We start from the raw sequence: 19889 nt of genomic DNA, 5'->3' as shown, positions 1-19889 counted from the left end.
ACTGCAATTTTCCTGGAGCCCTGCAATATTCCTGGAGCCCTGCAATGTTCCTGTGTCCTGCAATGTTCCTGTGTCCTGCAATGTTCCTGTGTCCTGCAATGTTCCTGTGTCCCTGCAATGTTCCTGTGTCCTGCAATGTTCCTGGAGCCCTGCAATATTCCTGTCCTGCAATGTTCCTGGCCTGCTGTCCTGCAATGTCTCCTGATGTTCCTGGCCTGCAATGTTCCTGGAGCCCTGCAATATTCCTGTGTCCTGGGTTATTCCTGTGAGCCATCCAGGTCCCACTAACCCAACCAGAACTGGTTGGGTTAGCTCCAATATTCCTGGAGCCCTGCAATGTTCCTGGAGCCCTGCAATGTTCCTGGAGCCCTGCAATGTTCCTGTGTCCTGCAATGTTCCTGTGTCCTGCAATGTTCCTGGAGCCTGCAATGTTCCTGTGTCCTGCAATGTTCCTGTGTCCTGCAATGTTCCTGTGTCCTGCAATGTTCCTGTGTCCTGCAATATTCCTGGAGCCCTGCAATGTCCTGTGTCCTGCAATGTTCCTGGAGCCCTGCAATGTTCCTGGAGCCCTGCAATGTTCCTGGAGCCCTGCAATGTTCCTGTAGCCTGCAATGTTCCTGTGTCCTGCAATGTTCCTGGAGCCCTGCAATGTTCCTGTGTCCTGCAATGTTCCTGGAGCCCTGCAATGTTCCTGTGTCCTGCAGTGCCCAAGGCTGGCTCGAGCAGCATCAGGGGCAGATTAGCAAGGAATTAATAATGAAAGCAGTTCCTGAGCTCAGATATGCCCAGCTATTTTTACAGCTATTTTTACAGTGTCTAGACATGCAGCACCAGCTCATTCCTTATGGCTGGCTCTCAGCAGAGGAACAGAGTGAGGAGTGCATCCTGTGCAAGGACCTTCCCTTTAAACCAACACTCCCAATTCTCCTCTTGCAGGAATCTGAGCTGCAAAAGGGATGAGCAGGAGAGAGGGAGCAGTGCCTTTGCTCTTGGCAATGAACTTTTACTTAATTAAACCGTGGGCCAACTTTAATTTCAAGCCAAGCCAGACTGTCAGCTCCCTGGGAGAGCTCAAAGTCAGCACTCACTTCCTGCCCATCACCAGAGCAAAGTGCTGAGCTGGTTTGTGAGCAGCTCCTGGGCAGGGCAGGGTGCAAACAGCCTCGGAGCAGGGCTGGGTTCAAGGCTGAAACCTGGGACTCTGACATTTGGAGAGGCTTTTCTGATCCAGGTGAGACCTTCAGCACTGGAATGCAACTCCAGGACTGGTGTTGAGGCAGAGTTCAGTAAATCTGGGGATGGACAATCCAAATGCCCCAGTGCACCCCACATGGATCATTTCATGGCATCTTGGAATCCCACGAGTTGGAAGGGATCTAAAAAACATCTCATCCACCCCCTGCCATGGGCAAGGACACCTTCCACAACCCCAGGGTGCTTTTCAAGCCCTGTCCAGCCTGGCCTGGGACACTTCCAGGGCAGCCACAGCTTCTCTGGTGACTTCTCTCATTCAGCTGATGTGAGCAAAGTGAAGCTGAGTAAGAGGAAATCACTGTAGGAAGAGCAAAAAAAGGCTGTGAAACCCCCAGGGTTCTGTGTGCAGGTGCCAGAGGAAAAACCTGTCACACAGGACAATGTGCAGAGGGCTGTTCTCTGTGTCAGCTCAGGGCAAACACCACAAACAGGGGCAGCTGCACTCCAGCTCCTCAGCTCACTCCCATCAGCAGCTGGGAAGGGATTGTGTTTTAGGGGGGATCAGGAATTGGGAAGGGATGTGTTTTAGGGGGATCAGGAATTGGGAAGGGATGTGTTTTAGGGGGATCAGGAATTGGGAAGGGATGTGTTTTAGGGGGATCAGGAATTGGGAAGGGATGTGTTTTAGGGGGATCAGGAATTGGGAAGGGATGTGTTTTAGGGGGATCAGGAATTGGGAAGGGATGTGTTTTAGGGGGATCAGGAATTGGGAAGGCATGTGTTTTAGGGGGATCAGGAATTGGGAAGGCATGTGTTTTAGGGGGATCAGGAATTGGGAAAGGATGTGTTTTAGGGGGATCAGGAATTGGGAAGGGATGTGTTTTAGGGGGATCAGCAGTTGGGAAGGGATGTGTTTTAGGGGGATCAGGAGCTGGGAGGGGATGTGTTTTAGGGGGATCAGCAGTTGGGAAGGGATGTGTTTTAGGGGGATCAGTTTGTTCTCCAGGACAGTTCCAGTTCTGGTTGGGTTAGTGGGACCTGGATGGCTCACAGGAATAACCCAGCAGCATTTTAAGAGATCACAACTCAGGGAAAAATTCCATGTGAGAAATGCAACACAGCTGAGCTCTGCAGAAGAACAGGCTGCCCAGAGAAGCTGTCACTGCCCTGGTACCTCTGCAGTCTGCACTCCCAACATCCCACAAAGATCCCACACAAAGCCACATCCAAGCCCATTTCCACTGCCTCTGTCCCAGAAACCAGGTGTGGCTTTCAAAACTAAGAACAAGTTTGAGCTGCCCTGTCCAAACCCCTGCAGAGCCTCTGCTCCATCAGCAGCAATTCAGAACTCCAGGAGAGGGGCAGGATCTCTGATCAGGAGCTGGGAGAGCAGTGGCTGTGCTCTGGTGAGGGGATTGGATGGCCTGCAGGTCAGGAGCAGGGCTCACCTGCCTGCACACTCCCCTTTCCCTTTCCACACACTCCCTGTGCAGGGAGGGGAGGCCTCTCCAAAGCCAGACTTTGCCCCTCTGGGAGCTGCAGCTCCACAGATGATGTAATCTGCTAATGAACAGATTTGTTGTCCCCTCCACGTCATTCCTGCCCTGTCACCCTGCCAAAGACCAAAACAAACCCAAGGCAGGAGATAGCCAGGATGAAAGTCTGCAGCACTTTGTGCCTCACGAGTGCAGGGCCGTGTGAGCACCACCAGGGAGTGATAATGGATGGAGCCAGCTCTGCACTGGGATCAGCACAGCAGGAATCAGCAGAATTCCACAAAGCAGGAGCTCTTCAGCCTCTCCTCTGTACTTACTGGTGGGCATTGTGCAAGTTTATCAGCTGCCACCAACTGCACGTTCAAGTGTTTGCTTTGTGACTTCCCTCTGGACTTGATCAGTCGCTGCAGAACCTGCCAGGAGGAAAGGGCAAAAGGTGAGTTTAAGGATCATTTATCTCCCTAAAGCTCAGCCTGACATTCCCCTGAGGGATTACCAAGGGCAGAAGCTCTCCATAAAACATTGCCCTTGAATATCCCAAACCTTTCTGATAACCCTTCTGAGAACTGGGAACATTTCCCTCTGGATCATGTTTGAGCCCTTGAAAAATTTCAAATGCATTTCTGCTTTATCCCACTTAAATCCTAAGTTATTTGTGACAATAGAGAAGCATGAAAATTCTATTTATAGAGAATTATCTGGATGGGCTGTGGCACACCAGCAGTGCATTATGGCACTTTTTCTCCTTTTCAGGTGCAGATTCCACACTGTCCATTCCCCCCCTGCCCTCCAGTTCCCTCCTGGACTTAAGGTGAGGAATTACCTTTGGAGAGGACACCTTCACATGGACAATAATTGGTGCTAGAGATGTCTTGATAAGCTGTGCAGGGTGATTTATAGTGTCTGCATCCAGGACAACCAGCTGTAAGGACCTGGCCAGCTCAAAGATTCTTTCAATCTCACTCTGCACTTCAGCTGCAAAGGAAAACAAAGCAGGTTTGTTCAGAAACCACTGAATCCCAGAGCACTGGGATAAAAATGTCCTCACCCACTTACTGTCACAGACTCCACCTGTGAACTTTATTGCCATAAAATTACCTGTTACCTGTACCTCTAGTGCAGGCACTCTCTCAGGATGGCAGAGATTTGGAATTTGTTCTTTTTTTTACCAAACCCAACTCCTCTTAGATCCTGGGAAGGTGTCCCAGAGAGCAGGATGTTGGAATGCACGTGACACCCAGAAATTTCCACCCTTGTGCAAGAAAGAACCACACAATCACAGAACCATCAAGGCTGGAAAAGACTTCCAGGATCATGGAGTCCAAATTAAAATTCCTCAGGCCACTGCTCCCCAGCAGTCCTGACACTGAGAGGAGCAGGACCCAAAGTCTCACAACCAGACAGCAAAATTCAGCTGTAACTGCTCAAAATGAAACACACAACTGGTCCCAGGGTCAGGAATGACATTTCCTTGGCTGGACCAGTGAAAGCTCTTTGGCTCCTTGTGATGTGGAATGAAAAGCACAGGGCAGGGAAGGAGGAGGAGCTGAGAGGCCAGCTCAGGATCATGCAGGAAAATGCTGCAGACACATTTAAATCTGCACCACTGCTGTGATCTCAGGAATGGCTGGAGCTGAGCCAGGGGAGGGTCAGGTTGGATTTCAGGGCAAGGCTCTTCCCCCAGAGGGTGCTGGCACTGCCCAGGCTCCCCAGGGAATGGCACATTCCCAAGAGCTCCAGGAGGGTTTAGACAGCGCTGCCAGGGGTGCCCAGGGTGGGGTTTTGGGGTGTCTGTGCAGGGCCAGGAGCTGGATCCATGATCCTGTGGGTCCCTTCCAGCTCAGACTGGAAGGCTGGAATGGTGGCCTGCCCCCCTGTGTGTAAGCCCAGCCTAAGTGCAGCTGTGCCAGGGCCTTACCTAGGCTGGACCTGGTGTTGGAGCGCTCGATGATGGCCCTCTTGCTGGGGTTATTGAGCACAGACCTCTTGGCCAGGGAGATGTCAGCTGTCACTCTGGTTATGGATATCCTGGCAGGAGAGCACAGCACACACAAACACAGGAGTGGGATTTCCACAGGCACAGCCCATTCCAAAGGGCAAACACAACCCAAGAGGCTCAGGCACGTTTCCAGATGAGTTATGGCATCATTAAAGAACAAATGAACAGAAGTGCTGGGTGACTGGGATGTATTTCCTATTCCCTGAGCCCTGGGATGGAGTTCCTGCTATTCTCCTTAGTGCATTAATTAACTTTCCTCCTCCCAGCTCACTCATCTCCTGCATGAATTTACGCAGTGCCATAAATGCTGTGAGTTATGTGAGCTTGGGGCACCCAGAACAAGGGAGCTGCAATGTAGCAGCACTTCCTCTTCCTCAGAGTTACACCAGGAGTAAACCCAGCCCAGCTGACAGGGAGCTGTGCCAGGGGCTGGCATGAGCAGGAGAAAAGGAAGTGGAGCTCTCTGGGCTGCTTGAACTCAAGTTTGACTTCACTGCACCTCTGTAACTTAAGGCAGATGATTTATTTACTTCATCTGTCAGAGACACAAAATGTTACAAAGCAAAGACCACACAATCCCCTCGTGTCAAATCCATTTAGGAGGCCTGGGGTGAGCCAAGGAGCCAGGAAAAATGGGAAGAAAGCAAGCTGGGAATGACCAGCAGCTTTTGCACAGACCCTAAGATTTATGCAGCTCTAAGTGGAATCAGAGTGAAAAAGAAGTGCAGTTATTTTTCTGTGGAGGCCAAAGGTAAAAATGAGTTTAAAACAGCAGTGAATGGCCTGTGGGTCTTGGGCTCACTGGCCAGCAGGGGAGGTTGCAGTTACAAAGGAAGGAGCTGGCAAAGCCAAGGGAATTCAGAGGCAGGGAAGGAGTCAGGTCTCCCTGATGCCTCTGGAAAGGCTCTTCCTTGGACACTCAGCTCCTTCCTTGGTAACGTGGACCTCTCCCAGAACTGCAGAAGAGATGGAAAGAAAGAAAGAGGAAAGAAAAGGGAGGGAGGAGAAAGACCACAAAGCCATAAAAGTTGGCAGAAGGACCATGAAGCAGCTTTTTCCTGAGTTCCTCAGAGTTAAAATCAATGGTGTCAGGCTGCTGGTGGCACTGAGCTCTCCACTGCTGAAATTTCACACTCCCACCTGATCCAGCTGCCAATACTGCTGATGGAATTAGGACTTCCAGAAATCACTTGAGCTGAGCAGCTCAGGACAGGCCAGGGGAGGAGAGACTTTGCACAGAAGTTGATCATTAAATGTTCTCTCTGAGCTGTTTAGGGATCAGTTCAGCACTGCCACCTCTTCACTCCTAAAATCCATAAATCCTGCTCCAGCTCTTCTACAGAACATCATTTTCCCTGCCCTGGTGCTTTGGGTATTTCAAACCTGACTTAGTGTTGTGTGTCACCAGAACAGCCTCTTTTCCCACTTGGAATATCCTGAACTAACTGGGAAGGGCAGAACATCCCAAAGAGGCAGCAGACACCTACAAGGACTGAGGTGATGCCATGGACCAAGCCAGTGCTCCCAGCAAGGAAATCCAAATGATCCTCTCCAGCTCACCAGGAAATGCTGCTCCAGCTGAAGATCAACCCTCCTTACAATTCTTTTTCTGTGCTTTATTTCTCAGCATTTCCTTCTTCCAACCCCCCTTTTCAGTACTTTTCCTACTTAAGGCAGTCAAAATAAAATCTCATATAAGGAATATTTTAGAGCTGATTTTTCTTAGGTTTTGGGAAGACACTGAGACAGAATTCTTGTGTTAAACTAAGAAATCCTAGCCCAGCCATGGCAGAAATGCAGACATGTGCACCCCTAGTAACACATGAGCTGTGTCCCACTCTTCAGTGGTGACACAAAGCCAGAAAATCAGCTTTGATCATGCAGCAAACCCTCTGGCATTAAAAGAAAAAAATAGAATAGTTGACTGAAATGTTAGTAACACATGGGCAAAGCAGCATGAGAAGGACAGAGTTTCTCACCTCCCATCAAACCTGTGCTTCAGGAAGTCAAAGAGAGCTTTCTGCATCATGTCTGTCACCTTGGCAGAGGGGAGAAGATTGAGCAGGGGGATGGACAGGGAGAGAAAGAAGCCAAAAGGAAGGAAAGAGGTGAGTAGAAGGCAGGGATACAGCCAACAATCCACACCCTTGCTGGGCAGAACCATCCCAGTGCCACATCCTGCCACAGCACTTGGCAGTGAATCCCTGCAAGGTTCCTGACTCAGAGCTGCCCCTGTGTGTGCTCCTGTCCTGAGCTGCACTGAGCACTCCTCAGCCCTTCCCCACCCATCCCAAAGCTGCACAGCAGGACACAGCCATGGGGGATGTTTGCTGGGCACAGCACTGAGGCTTTTCCTACCCAGCACTGTCCCAGTGGCCTTCAGACCTCAGGGGTGAGATCTGGCCTGCTGGGGACTGCTCTCACAGAGGGATGACAGCAAAACCATGGCATCTTCCCATCTTCCCACTGCTGGGGCTGGGAACAGCTGAGTGCCCAGCCCCAAGAGCTGCCATCTCTGCCACCTGATTTACTGAGCAGCTCCCTGTCCTTTGCAGGACAGCTCAGGCTGACAATTATTATCTGCCAGGCCAGGCAGCAGCTTCATCAAAGCTCCCAGGCCTCTCTGTCATTTATTTCCCTCCTTCCAACTGATTCCTTCAGCATTTAGCCAGGAAAAAACAGTCAAAATAAATCCCCCCGAGTAAGAACAAGTATTTTTGTTATTGAAATTAATATTCAGTGTTACCATTTCTACACATCTGTATGTTCAAGGTGTTGTGTTTGGTGTTGTTTCATTTAAAAAGAGACACAGGGTGGCAGATTTGAAGAGGGTTTTGTGAACAAACAGCCTCTCTCCCCTCCAAACTCGAGAGGTAAATTGATCTGTGGTGCAGCACAGAGGGAATTTACTCCTGTCAAAAAACTTCCCCATCAAATTAAAAGGCAGAGAGCAGAACATGAGGTACCTGCTCTGCTGAGCTGCACCTTCAGTCACTCTCACATAAAAACAATGCCAGAACACTGCAGTATGCCAGGGCTCTCACCTCCCAAAAAGAACCATTCCAATATGTTTAATAATATCCTATCAATTACTGGCAACATTAATTAAGCTTAATGAAGTATATCTTTGATTTTATGTTCATTTAGTTCCTGGTTCAGCACTTCCCAGATGGTTGAGCTCCCTGAATTGCCCTGCTAAAAGTCTCTGCTTGTTTTAGCACATGGGAAATGCTCACTGGAACCTGCAGCAGCCTAGAAAAGGCTGTCCTGGTTATCTGGGCACATTATCCTGCCCACTCCCACCTGGGCAATCTTTTAGGAGGGTTAAAGGTTTCTTTGCAAAATATTTGAATTTAATAATAAAGTGAAAAAAGGAGAACAAGGAAGCTCCTTCAAATGTTTTGCTAATGAAGTTCAAAGCATAGGCTGGTTTGATGAACATTTTTCATGTGCAGAGTCCAGCTCATTAATTTGACTTCTTCTAGCAGACACAAATTCTCTTTTTTACTTGATTTAATCAGGAATGAGTGCACTGAAAAGAATGGATTTGCACAGTGCTTAAAACAGTACAAGTCAGAAGTAACTCTTAGCTCTTACAGAACATTTTGGTAATTATTTAAGCTAAATCACTTGAAATTATCATAAACCAGTTGCACTGAGCCACACACAGAATTACTGAGGATGAGCAGAGATAATGAAAGTTGAATTAATTGCAAACACCTCAGTCCATACCTCATAGCCTTTGAGTGATGGGCCCACCAACACCACAGGTCTCATTGATGGCACCACGTCATAGGGGGGAATATGTTCTGTCTAGAGGGGAAAAACAACCCTTCAGATCAACAGGCAAACAACATCCACAGGGAAATCCTGGCAATTGTGAATTAGGAGGAAATAAAACGGAAACAAAAGCATTACTTACCACTTTTTGTTTCTGTTTTGCTAGAAGACCAAATGAGAACTTGGTTAAAACACACACAGGCAACCAGAAATCCCTTTGCCAAAGCATTTTGATTTCTGTCTGAGCACCTCCCTCTGCTCAGGCCTGACTAGACTGGGAAATCTATGCCTTAAACTGGGCAATCTGTGCATTAAACTGGGAATTCTGTGCATTAAACTGGGAATTCTGTGCATTTAACTGGGCATTCTGTGCATTTAACTGGGCAATCTGTGCATTAAACTGGGCAATCTGTGCATTAAACTGGGCAATCTATGCATTAAACTGGGCAATCTATGCATTAAACTGGGAAATCTATGCATTAAACTGGGCAATCTGTGCATTAAACTGGGCAATCTGTGCATTAAACTGGGCAATCTGTGCATTAAACTGGGCAATCTGTGCATTAAACTGGGCAATCTGTGCATTAAACTGGGCATTCTGTGCATTTAACTGGGCAATCTGTGCATTAAACTGGGCATTCTGTGCATTTAACTGGGCAATCTGTGCATTAAACTGGGCATTCTGTGCATTACACTGGGGCAGCTGCCACTGTTCCCAAGGATTTTTCCCAGCCCTCAGCAAGTCCTGCAGGCTGGGAAGAGCTGTCCTCCTGCCCTGTGCATGCAAAGACTTTGCTGGAAAACATCTCAGTAACTCAGCAAAGGGGACAACCTGCATTTCTCTGTAGGGCTTTCAAAGAGAATTATCAGCAAGGGTTTCCTTGAATCAATCCTGTCTCACCTGTGGCTGTAGGTGTGGCTCGAAATGTGCCAGAAACCATCTCTCCAAGGCTTGAAGAAGAATTCCCACTGGATTTCCTGCAGCAGCAGAAAGACCCCCATTAAGACCAGGCACCCTAAAATGTGGGAGGTTTTGGGGAGGTATTGTCCCATGAGGACTCACAAGGTCATACCAACATAAAGGACTCTAACTATAAAAGCTAAATATTAACTGTTTTATCATTATAATATGGAATTTTATCATACAAACCCAGCAGATCTCACTGAACTCAATAATTTCTCTGTATATTGAGACCCACTGGCTGCCCCTGAAGTTGTGTTAAAAATTAGAGAAGAAATTTGGATGCTGTTCAGCCATTGTGAAAGCATTTCCCAGGTTTGTCTCCCAGACCTTTATCCAAGGATTAGCAATCTCCAGGTCTGGCAGAGTGAAGACTCAAAAACCTCAGGCTGGAAGATGAAGAATAAAGGAAGGCAAAGCTGATATTACCAAGTCTGGTTTGGGCCAAAATGGAGAGAAAAGGAAAAAAGGAAGAAAAAAACCACAACCGAAGAAAAGCTGGGAAAAATCTGGGAGACTTTGAGCCCAAGCTGCCTTAAGGCCACGGACACACAGAACTCTCAGAACTCCTGTCATTATCCCTCACTGCTCTTTCCTGAAGTCAAACCCATTTTTGTTTCTCATCACCAACATCTCCCGCTCTCCGCAAATCCGCACTTCCAGCGGGAATCCCAAACCCAACCCTGCAAATGCCCTGCACTAAAGCAGCAGCAGGTGACCTGTGGAAATGCTGCCTGGGCTGAGGAAGGAAGGCTTTGAGGTGGTTGGCAAAGGCCAGGCTGTGCTCACCCTCCGTGGAAGCGGCCCCTCTTCTGCTCCTGCTGGATGCGGATGTTCTCCAGGCGCAGCGGGCTCGGGATGAAGCCGATCTCGCAGCCCTCCTTCACCAGCCTCCCTATCCACCAGTCATTGTTGTATTTCTGCAACACAGACAGGGTCCTGCCCACTCCAGCTCCCCAGTTCCTCCCTTTGTTACCTCCTCATGGAGGTGACAAACTGTTACAGCTGTTACAGCAGTCCTGGGTGGCAGAGCCTGTGCCCACAGCTCTCAGCTCCAGCTGCAGCCAAGCCTGAAGACCCTTTGGTTTTGGTTCCACTGCATTGTACACTTTTCTTTGCTGAACATCTTCATACATGAGAACCAATCTAAACCTTTACTTTCCCTACAGCCTATCCTGACTACTGTCATTAACATATTATGGTCAATACTATCCAATCACATGAATTAGTATGTCACAGTTTAACCTTAAAGTTGTTTCCAGTTTTCTTGCAGTGCAAAATTCTTAAACCTTTTTTCTACTTGCTACATGGACGTCTTGTTTGCCTGTGGTATCTTTCTGCTTGGTAAAAACATCCTTTTGTTTGTGGTCAGCTTATCCTTTGCTCTAAGTCATAAAGCCTCTTTCCAACTTGACACAGCCTTTACTTTCTTAGCTGTCCAGCAAGACTGGCTCAGCAATCCCCAATTTACACATCTATTATTCTTCTATATCAAAACTTGCTTCCATCTCTGTTTCATTCTCAGGTTCCACACTCAGAGATCTTCCTGCCAAGCACACATTATCTGTGAGACTTTGTCAAACTTTCATCCTTCCCAACAGCTACCCACACTCCTTAGCTCCACCCTGGATAATGAACCAGGCTCCTGTGTGAGAGCAGAGCACCGAGGCCGTTTCCCCTCATCCTGGCCCTTGCTGATTTAATTTCAAGCTTGATTTAATGAGCAGAACTCATTTGAGTTGAGGCCACCAAACAACCTCCCAGCAGCAAACATAAAAATAACACCTCCAGCTTCCCATCAAACATTGCTTGTCATATTTAATGGCCTAGACAAAAGATCACCACTTTCCCTTCCTCCTCTCCAGGTATTTGTAGGAATGTTATTAACAAGTTATGACAGATGAAGAAAAATTCACCTTTAGGAAGAAACTTCAATATATACCTAAAGCATAATATTTTATCATTGACCTTTACTAACATATATTCTTCTGCTTTGTTGAAAGTCTGGTCTGTCCCTAATGATGGCAACATGAAAAGCAAGATCCTGGTAGATATTGGAGTGGAAAAGGATTTGTTGTAGCTTCTGCCAGCAGAGCTTTTGAAGAAAAGTATCTGAAAAGCCTCTCCTCTGTTCTGCTTCATTAGGCAGCTCGGTGTTCAAAAGAAACATTGCTTTTCACAACTGACTCTGGAGTCATTAAGAGCAGCACGAGTGAATGGGTTTTGTTTGCTGCCTCGAGGAAAAAGCCATCACAGGGATCTCATCTTCGAGATCATCCCTGCTCCTGGCTCCACATTTGCAGGCACTTCAGCTCCTGCAGGAACACAGAAACACTGAGGCCCTGCTGTCAAAGGTGCAGCAGTGCCTGGTAATGACTCTGAAACACAGAGACCCAGCACTGAAAAATAAATGGGTTTTTATCAACCCAGATATCTGAACATTAACCCAATCATAAATATGAACATGTAATAAAAACCAAGGGAATGCAATCCTCATATGCTGAAAAACCTCTTTATCCTCTTTTATATATTTAGGCAAGAGGTTCCATGATTTGATCATTCCAACTAAATATTTATTCCTCCTGCTGTTCTGACCTTGATTCACACAGTGGCAGTGAGCAAAGCTTCATTTGAAGTATGTTAAGCTACAGAACTACTTCCATTTGTGAACCAAACAAATCCTTCAGGATTCAGCATCCTGCTGTTGGAAATCAGTGACCTGAGAGATTGTGGAGCCCTCATCCCTGGAAGGGTCCCAGTCCAGGCTGGACAGGGCTTGGAGCAGCCTGGGACAGAGGGAGGTGTCCGTGCCCAGGGCAGGGGGTGGCACTGGATGGGCTTTAAGGTCCCTTCCAACCCAAACCAGTCTGACCCTACAACACCAATCTCTGCAAAACCTGAGTTCCAAGGGCACTGCCTGCTCCATTTTGGCTCTAAAGGCACAGCCTGACCATGGCAATCTTTCTTCATGGACCTCTGAGTGATGCCTCCAGACATGGGATCAGAATCAGCCCTCTGGAGAGGGACTGGGGACAAGGGATGGAGGGACAGGACCCAGGGAATGGCTTCCCACTGCCAGAGGGCAGGGATGGGAGATTGGGAATTGGGAATTCCTGGCTGGGAGGGTGGGCAGGCCCTGGCACAGGTGCCCAGAGAAGCTGTGGCTGCCCCTGGATCCCTGGAAGTGCCCAAGGCCAGGCTGGACAGGGCCTGGAGCAGCCTGGGACAGGGGAAATGTCCCAGCCCATTTAAGGTCCCTTCCACCCCAAAGCAGTCTGGATTATGCTGAGAGCACCTGAACACACGAATGCCAAGGCTGCAGTGAGGAACCCAGGATTTCTCTGCATTAGGTCATCCCCTCCCCTCTGTTACTCTGTGTGTGGGAGGAGCACGTTCCCTCTCCTGGTTGCCATGCCCATGATTCCTTCTGCTCTGTCAGGAATTGTTGCCATTTCATCCTTTAAGCAGGCACACAATGTATAGTTTGGAGGAGACAGATGAGACATACAGGACACAGCCTCAAAATAGCAGCTCCTCACTCACTGCCTCTGCTCCATCCTGCCAGAGGGTGACCTGACTTTGTACCCAGCTCAGCAACATTCCAAAACCTGGAATCACTGAAAAAACAAATCCTGCCAAGCCTTTCTGCAGCATGGAGAAATATTCCCCAAATCCTGCTGAGCTCCAGCTCCAGGCAGGCTGAGCTGACAAACACCAGCACCCAGATGGTTTCCAGCTCAGTGGCAGTGTGATCCTGGGTTTTTAGACCTCAGGAGACAACTCATGGAATGCCAAGACATGGATTTGGGACACTTGTCTGGAAAAATGTACAGGGCAGCATGACAGGAGCTTGGAGTGTGCAACTCAATCAGTGCCCTGACAATAAAGGAGGCCAGGTCCAGGAAAACCAAGGTTAAAAACTGGAAAAAGGGAATTTACTGCCTTTCCCTCTGAGGGAGAGGGGGTGTGAAGCAATTCCCTGTTCCAGCACCAGAGGAGGGGGCAGCAGCAGGTGTTTTCCTCCTGAATGTGCTCTGTCTAAGGGAGATCAGTGCTCTGGAGTGATGATGAACACGTGTTCAAAGAAAGACACAGATGAGCACTGAACACCCCAAAATAAACCCAAAATGCAGAGATGAAAAAGTGCTTTTGCAAGCTGCAAGCCTCTGTACCAATCCACAGCACAACAGGGGGTTATGCAAATGTGGAGGGCTCACTTCAGATAAAAAATTGCATAAAATATGCTCAGCATGCAATAAAATGCAATTTTCTCTACCAAAGCCATACTCAGGGCTCATTTATTCCATTTTCCCCTTATTTTTGCATCTGTCCTCTTCAGGATTTTCTTTGCTTACTGCATTATCCTAAGTGTTACTTCCTCTCTGGAAGGAGCCTATCTGGTGTTTTTTGGAAGACCTGGCATGACCTGGTGCTGCTCCACGAAATCCTTAGTGCTCCACGGAATCCCTTTCTCCTGCACCAGCTCTGATCCACCACAAACTGCTTCTGATGAAAAGAATCTGAACCCACCCCTTTAAAGGGGTTATTTCCTTCCTGAGTGATGGAATTCCAACATGTTGGTAACACCAAGTGTTCCAACAGGGCAGGACAAGCACGCCAGGGTGCAGGAACTGCAGGAGGGATGAAGAACCAGCTCATCCTCACTGTGCCCTCCTGGATATGGCTCAGCTGTTCAAATCAAAGCCTTTGGCCTATAGAAAGATTCCCTTTCCTGGGTTTTACCTCTTTAATGTGGAGGAAGTCCTTGGCATCGAAGGAGATGGCAGTGCTTGGGACAGGAACATCTTCATCCAGAGCCCCACAGTAACTCACGTTGGTCTTGACAGCAAATGCTACTGGTTTGGACTACAAACAGAAAAAAAACCATCAAAAACACTGGGAACTTCTCATCCATAAAAATGCAGCCCTAATAACTTCACCCAGGGCAGCAGAGCTCAGCTCCCTGCAGAATATCCCCATTTAGAGGAGAATTTGCACTAAATTCCCCAAACATCTTCTCTGCAGATACTTGGACTCAACTGCCAAAGCATTTCAAAAGAAAGTGTGAATTTTACCAGCAGGCAGAGAGCACCTCCATGACCCAGTGAGCAGAACACACCTTGGCCCTCTCAAGCTGGATGGCTGCTTGCTGCTCCCTTTCCTGGCGGATTGCTTCCCTGTCCTCTTCCAAAGAGACATCAGAGTCTGAGGGTCTGCTCGTGTACGAATCTGCTGAGCCCTGGAAGGAAAGCCAGCTCACTGAGAAAGCACAGGTAAGGAACAGAAACCCCCTCCCCAGTCAAATTTTAAAAATACTTTAAAAGTAATTGGTTTCTTTGTATTTTTTGGAGTGATTTTTGCAAAGACAAAAATGCTGAGAAAACCTCTCTCCTTCACTTTCTTACTGACACAGTAAAATCCAGCTCAGCTCTGGGCACTGTCCAAAAGTCTTTATAATATTCATATCCTGTTTGACAGCCTCAGACTCAGGATTGTCAAGGGTTAGGTCACATCAAATATAATTAAGGAATTATAAAGCTTGGTTTGAATCATCCCTCCCCATGAATATGCTCTGTTGTGTACGAGCTTTGTTCCCATTCACACAGAGCTTTCTCCTGGGCTTCCAGGGGGGAAAAGTGGCAAAAATGACATTTTTAAAGCTGCTCAACAGCTCTGTATTGATATGACATGAAAGCACCATGTTCAGGCAGCAGCAGAGAGCATCAGCCTGCAAGGGGGGAAAGAAGGTGCTGCCACAGTTGGATTTTTGCCATTTTTTGGACATTTTTCAGGATACCTGGCAAACCCTGAAGTGAGGAGTGGCTCCTCTCTTTATAGAGACCAGCCTGACTCCAGCATCCCACTGGGGCCAGTGAAAAAACAGAGCTTTAACCTTGCAAAACAGAGAATATTTACTCCTGATCAATCTGTGGCTCTGTGTTCCAACAGAGCCTCTCTACAGCATTATATCCTTTTTTTTTTTTTTTTTCCTTACATTGATTTATATCCTGCAGCACAGGCACTGTAGAATTCAATATTCTTACTGTCTGTGTAAAGTATTCTTAAATACTGCTGTGAATACATGGCCATTGCTGTGGATCCCTGCCCACTGCTGTGGATCCACATCCATCCCTGTGGATCCATGGCCATCCCTGTGGATCCACATCCATCCCTGTGGATCCTCATCCATCAAAATTCTGCTGGCTCAGAACCACTGATGATGAGCCTGTGCTCTTTCCTTGCTCCATACTCCTTTGGGGAAAGGCAGATTTCCTCCAGGCCAAGAACAGGATTTGCCAACAGGAGCTTCACCCACAGATGTGATTTTAAACACACCAAAAAAATTCCTTCCAGAACACCCTGCACCCAGGGAGAGCTGGGAAGGGCTGGGAAAGGCTGGGAAGATGCAGAGTTCAGGGTCCTGAGCTGGAACAAGTGCAGCATCCCCAGGCTGAGCAGGGGCATCAGGAGCTGGCAGTAGCTCAGCTCTTCCCAGCTGGGAAGCTGCACATCCTGCTCTGCCTCCTGCTTCCTCCGGGATGGAGCAGAGAGCAGGGAACTCGGCAGCCACAGCCTGGGCCAGGCCTCACCCAGACACCTCTCAGTGCCTGAGCCCCCTTTCCATGGGGGAATTCCTGCTGTGCCCACCCTGAGCTGCCCTGGGCCAGCCTGAGGCCGTTCCCTCTGCTCCTGTCCCTGCTCCCTGGAGCAGAGCCCGACCCCCCCTGGCTGTGCCTTCCTGGCAGGGAATTCCAGAGAGGGAAAAGATCCCTGGGGATCCTCCTTTGCTCCAGGCTGAGCCCATCCCATCTCCCTCAGGGATTCTCCAGCCCCTTCCCAGCCCCCTCAGGGATTCTCCAGCCCCTTCCCAGCTCCCTCAGGGATTCTCCAGCCCCTTCCCAGCTCCCTCAGGGATTCTCCAGCCCCTTCCCAGCTCCCTCAGGGATTCTCCAGCCCCATCCCAGCTCCCTCAGGGATTCTCCAGCCCCTTCCCAGCTCCCTCAGGGATTCTCCAGCCCTTTCCCAGCTCCGTTCCCTTCCCTGGCCCCGCTCCAGCCCCTCAGGGTCCCTCTTGTCCCAGAGCTGTCCCCAGCCCTGGAGGTGCCCCAGCAGTGCCTGCACAGGGACAGGCACTGCCCTGGGGCTGTGTCACACCAGGGCTGGCACAGCCCAGGGACCAACGGCCTCCTGCCCACGTGGGCACCCCTGGGGCACTGCTGGTCGTTTACTCACTCAGGTCTGATGTGCTCCAGCCCAGCTCAGTGAGGGAATTTAACTGGAGCAGAGCCCTGTGCTGGACCCACAGTGCCCATACTGGTTTGTACTGGTGCATGTTGAACAGTGACTTATTTACTGCTGTCAGAAGAGAACAGCCTGAGGCAGAGCAGCTGATGCTGCCAGGCCACCCCCGGCTGCTCTGTGTGCCAGGCTGAGCGGTGCCCGTGTGCCAAGTGCCAGGGATTGGTACAATCCCAGCCGCATGATCCCCGCTCTCCCAAGGCTCTCCCAACAGCCAGTGCCTTATCTGGAAGATGCAGCCCCAGGACTGTGACTCACAGGGTGCTGAGCTGCAGCATCACACTGACAATCAGGCACTGCTCTGCAAATAGCAGCAAGGGGGGCAGAAAAGGAGCCAGACTCGTACTGAGTTTTGGGTTCTGTTTGAAATGTTTGATTGGAGATCAGAATTATTGCCAGAAATATTGTGGAATATTGACAGAATATTGCCCAACAATCCAACACAAACACTGCTGTCTGCTCAGCACCAAGTGCAGTGAGTTCTGCTCTGACAGCTCCTACTTGCTGAAACTGCAGTAGGGAATGAGAGATACAGAAAGAGGAAAGCCATTTCCCCTCTTTTTTTGTGCACCAAGATGTTCCTAAAAGAAGAATGTATTAATGGAAAGGGTGGTCAGACACTGGCAGGGGCTGTCCAGGGAATGGTGGAGTCTCCATCCCTGGAGGTGTCTAGGGAAGGACTGGATGTGGCTCCCAGTGCTCTGGACTGGGGACAAGGGGAGGGTTTGGGCACAGCTGGGACTTGATCTTGGAGGGCTTTTCCAACTTTGGTGATTCTGGGATTCTCTAGAAAGACCCTTTAACTTCTTTATTTTCCCACTGCTTAGAGCAGCAGCCTCACCATTTGGGGATATCACCTGTGCCCACAGTTTCACATGAAACATTTGAGGACCAATAATCAATCCCACCCTTACTAACCCCAATCCCACGACCCTCTGGAATACAGAGGAACTTTGTGGGGCTTCAGTGAGTTCAGGTGACACCAGATCTGGCAATTTGAAAGAAACAGGCTTTTCCAGATAATTACATTATTCAAGGCAATTGAAGACTTGTTGCTTACTTCACAGCCTTTATACTCTGAGCTCCTGTGAATTCATTTTTGGTGCAATTCATTATTTATTTTCTCCCTCTCTCATCAACTAATGTAATTCAGCTTAGCTAAAAAGGTGGAGGTTTGAAGCAGTCCCAAAACTGCCAGGGAGAAGGGTAAAGCAGAAAGAACAGTGGGTCTGCTCATTTCTATTCTCCTGCTCACTGACTGGTCCTGCATGTGAGCTGCTGTAGGATGGGCTGAGGTGGAAAGGGTGACACGACATTCCTGGTGAATGGGGATGCCCTAGCACTTCAGGAAGAGGGGACTGAATCCTCTTCCTGCACACTACAACATCCAGCCTTTGTGCTTACTGAAGGAATAATCAACCTTTAGCTGTTACAGCTGAAAAATAAAGACTTACTGAGCTTGCAAATATTTTTTCCCCAAGAGCCATAAATCCACAGCCCTCTCTCCATCCCTAAGGAATGCTCTGTCACACTGCTAGTGCAATTAAAGCAGCAATCCATTAGAAGCTTCAATCAGCCAGATGACAGGCAGGCTCTCCTGAAAAGACTGAGGGTGCTGTGGGTCCATCCCAACAGGGAGAGCCTTTGGGGAAACAGCCCTGCCCACAGAGAGCTCCTGCCCTCCCCACCAGGCCAGGCAGGGCCTTACTGCAGCAGCCCCCTCCCTGTTCCCTGGAATGAGCAGGCACTGGGCACACAGGCTCTGTGCTCAGCACACACCCTGCTCAGCTGGGAGCAGGGGGATGGCAGTGCAGAGCACAAAGGGCTGGGAATGGCACAGCTCCCTCAGGCACCCAGTGACTGGGAGTGTGGAGTTGGGATAACATCCCAGCTGGGGACAGCACGGAATGCTTCACCCTCTGTGCCATCCTCTCCCTTCCTCCCCAACACCAACCCCACCTGGCACCTCCCAGCTTCCCGACAGGTTTTTGGATACTCAAGGCAGTATCTGCAAGACCCAGGAAGCCAAATTCCCACAGATCCCAAAGGTCCTGTTCTGATGCCAAACTCAGGGATTACCCAAGAGACCTAACAGCTGAACCAGAGGTCTCTCCAAAGCTTTCAAATTGGTCAGGAGCTCAACAAAACGTATCTGAGCAGACATGGGATCATGGAATCCCAGACTGGTTTGGGTTGGAAGGGACCTTACAGCTCATCTCCTTCCAGGGCAGGGACACCTTCCACAAGCCCAGGGTGCTCCAAGCCCTGTCCAACCTGGCCTTGGGCACTTCCAGCCACAGCTTCTCTGGGAAACCAGAGACTTATCACCTTCCCAGAAAACAGTTCCTTCCCAATCTCCCATCCATCCCTGCCCTCTGGCACTGGGAGCCATTCCCTGGGTCCTGTCCCTCCAGCCCTCGTCCCCAGACCCTCTCCAGCTTTCCTGGAGCCCCTTCAGGCCCTGGAAGGATCTCTCCAGAGCCTTCTCTTCCCCAGGCTGAACACCCCCAGCTCTCCCAGCCCCTTCCCTGGCAGGAAGCTTCCATCAGTCCATCCTCCCTTTCCCCCAGGACAAATCCATCACAAACTGGAGCCTCAACTCAGAAAAAGCCCAAGCGTCCTCAGCCCTCTGCAAGCTCCCAGAGAATCGAGGCCATGTCCCTCCCAGACGAGTTCCCAGGGAGCTGCCAGAGCTCCTGACACAGCACAAGGAGAGCAAACAGGCACAGGCATGGCTGCAGGGCCATATGCTGCCATATGCCAGGGATGCTCCAGAAACCATTCAAAACACCCCACAAAACCCACAGGAGAGATTATTCCCTGGGGAAGCAGCTCACTCCAAGCCCCAGCAAGGATGTCCCTGGTCCAGGTGCAGAGGAGCAGTTTTAACTCACAGGTTACTACCAGAAGTATGTCACGGAGATGGGGGTCACAGAAAATAGGTATTAACTCATTTTCACATGAAAACAAGAACCAGAAGTTGAGGACTTTGGAAACCCCCACATTTTAAATACCAGTGGCCACCACAGTTGGTGCTCATCTCATCCCAGCACTCAGGGTGGGCAGCTAAATTTAATTACTGGGCAGGTGATGTAATTAATTAAAAGGCAAACACAAAACAGTGGGGATCTCTTCCTTTGGCGTGCAAACCTCGCTGTGC

The 19889-nt window shown here is 49.3% G+C and overlaps 1 protein-coding gene and 1 long non-coding RNA gene across 6 annotated transcripts in view; one reads left to right on the top strand and one right to left on the bottom strand.

Moving 5' to 3' along the window:
• Positions 1-19889, bottom strand: part of CACNB4 (calcium voltage-gated channel auxiliary subunit beta 4) — a 49050-nt gene that overhangs the window by 11655 nt on the left and 17506 nt on the right. For 4 of the 5 annotated variants that reach the window (XR_007778017.1, XM_030241312.2, XM_050977075.1 and 1 more), the window contains exons 2-11: positions 14550-14669; positions 14174-14296; positions 10220-10350; positions 9371-9447; positions 8612-8631; positions 8422-8502; positions 6669-6727; positions 4609-4718; positions 3514-3665; positions 3008-3103 (exon numbers count right to left, since the gene is read on the bottom strand). Coding sequence is in view for 4 of the 5 variants with exons in the window: in XM_030241312.2 (XP_030097172.2) it covers positions 3008-3103; positions 3514-3665; positions 4609-4718; positions 6669-6727; positions 8422-8502; positions 8612-8631; positions 9371-9447; positions 10220-10350; positions 14174-14296; positions 14550-14669 (969 nt within the window). In the remaining variant the exon portion in view is untranslated. Of the gene's footprint in view, positions 1-3007; positions 3104-3513; positions 3666-4608; positions 4719-6668; positions 6728-8421; positions 8503-8611; positions 8632-9370; positions 9448-10219; positions 10351-14173; positions 14297-14549; positions 14670-19889 lie in introns of those variants that run through there. The other variant, XM_050977077.1, reaches the window with a different exon arrangement.
• On the top strand, positions 3030-6391 carry LOC108961678 (uncharacterized). The gene is made up of 3 exons (XR_001990027.3): positions 3030-3126; positions 3444-3501; positions 6098-6391. It is a non-coding gene; the product is annotated as an uncharacterized LOC108961678 (long non-coding RNA).

This window comes from Serinus canaria, chromosome 7, assembly GCF_022539315.1.
Source record: "Serinus canaria isolate serCan28SL12 chromosome 7, serCan2020, whole genome shotgun sequence".
Lineage (NCBI taxonomy): Eukaryota > Metazoa > Chordata > Aves > Passeriformes > Fringillidae > Serinus > Serinus canaria.
The sequence above is the reverse complement of the archived record's forward strand: the minus strand, read 5'-3'. Positions and strand labels throughout refer to the sequence as shown.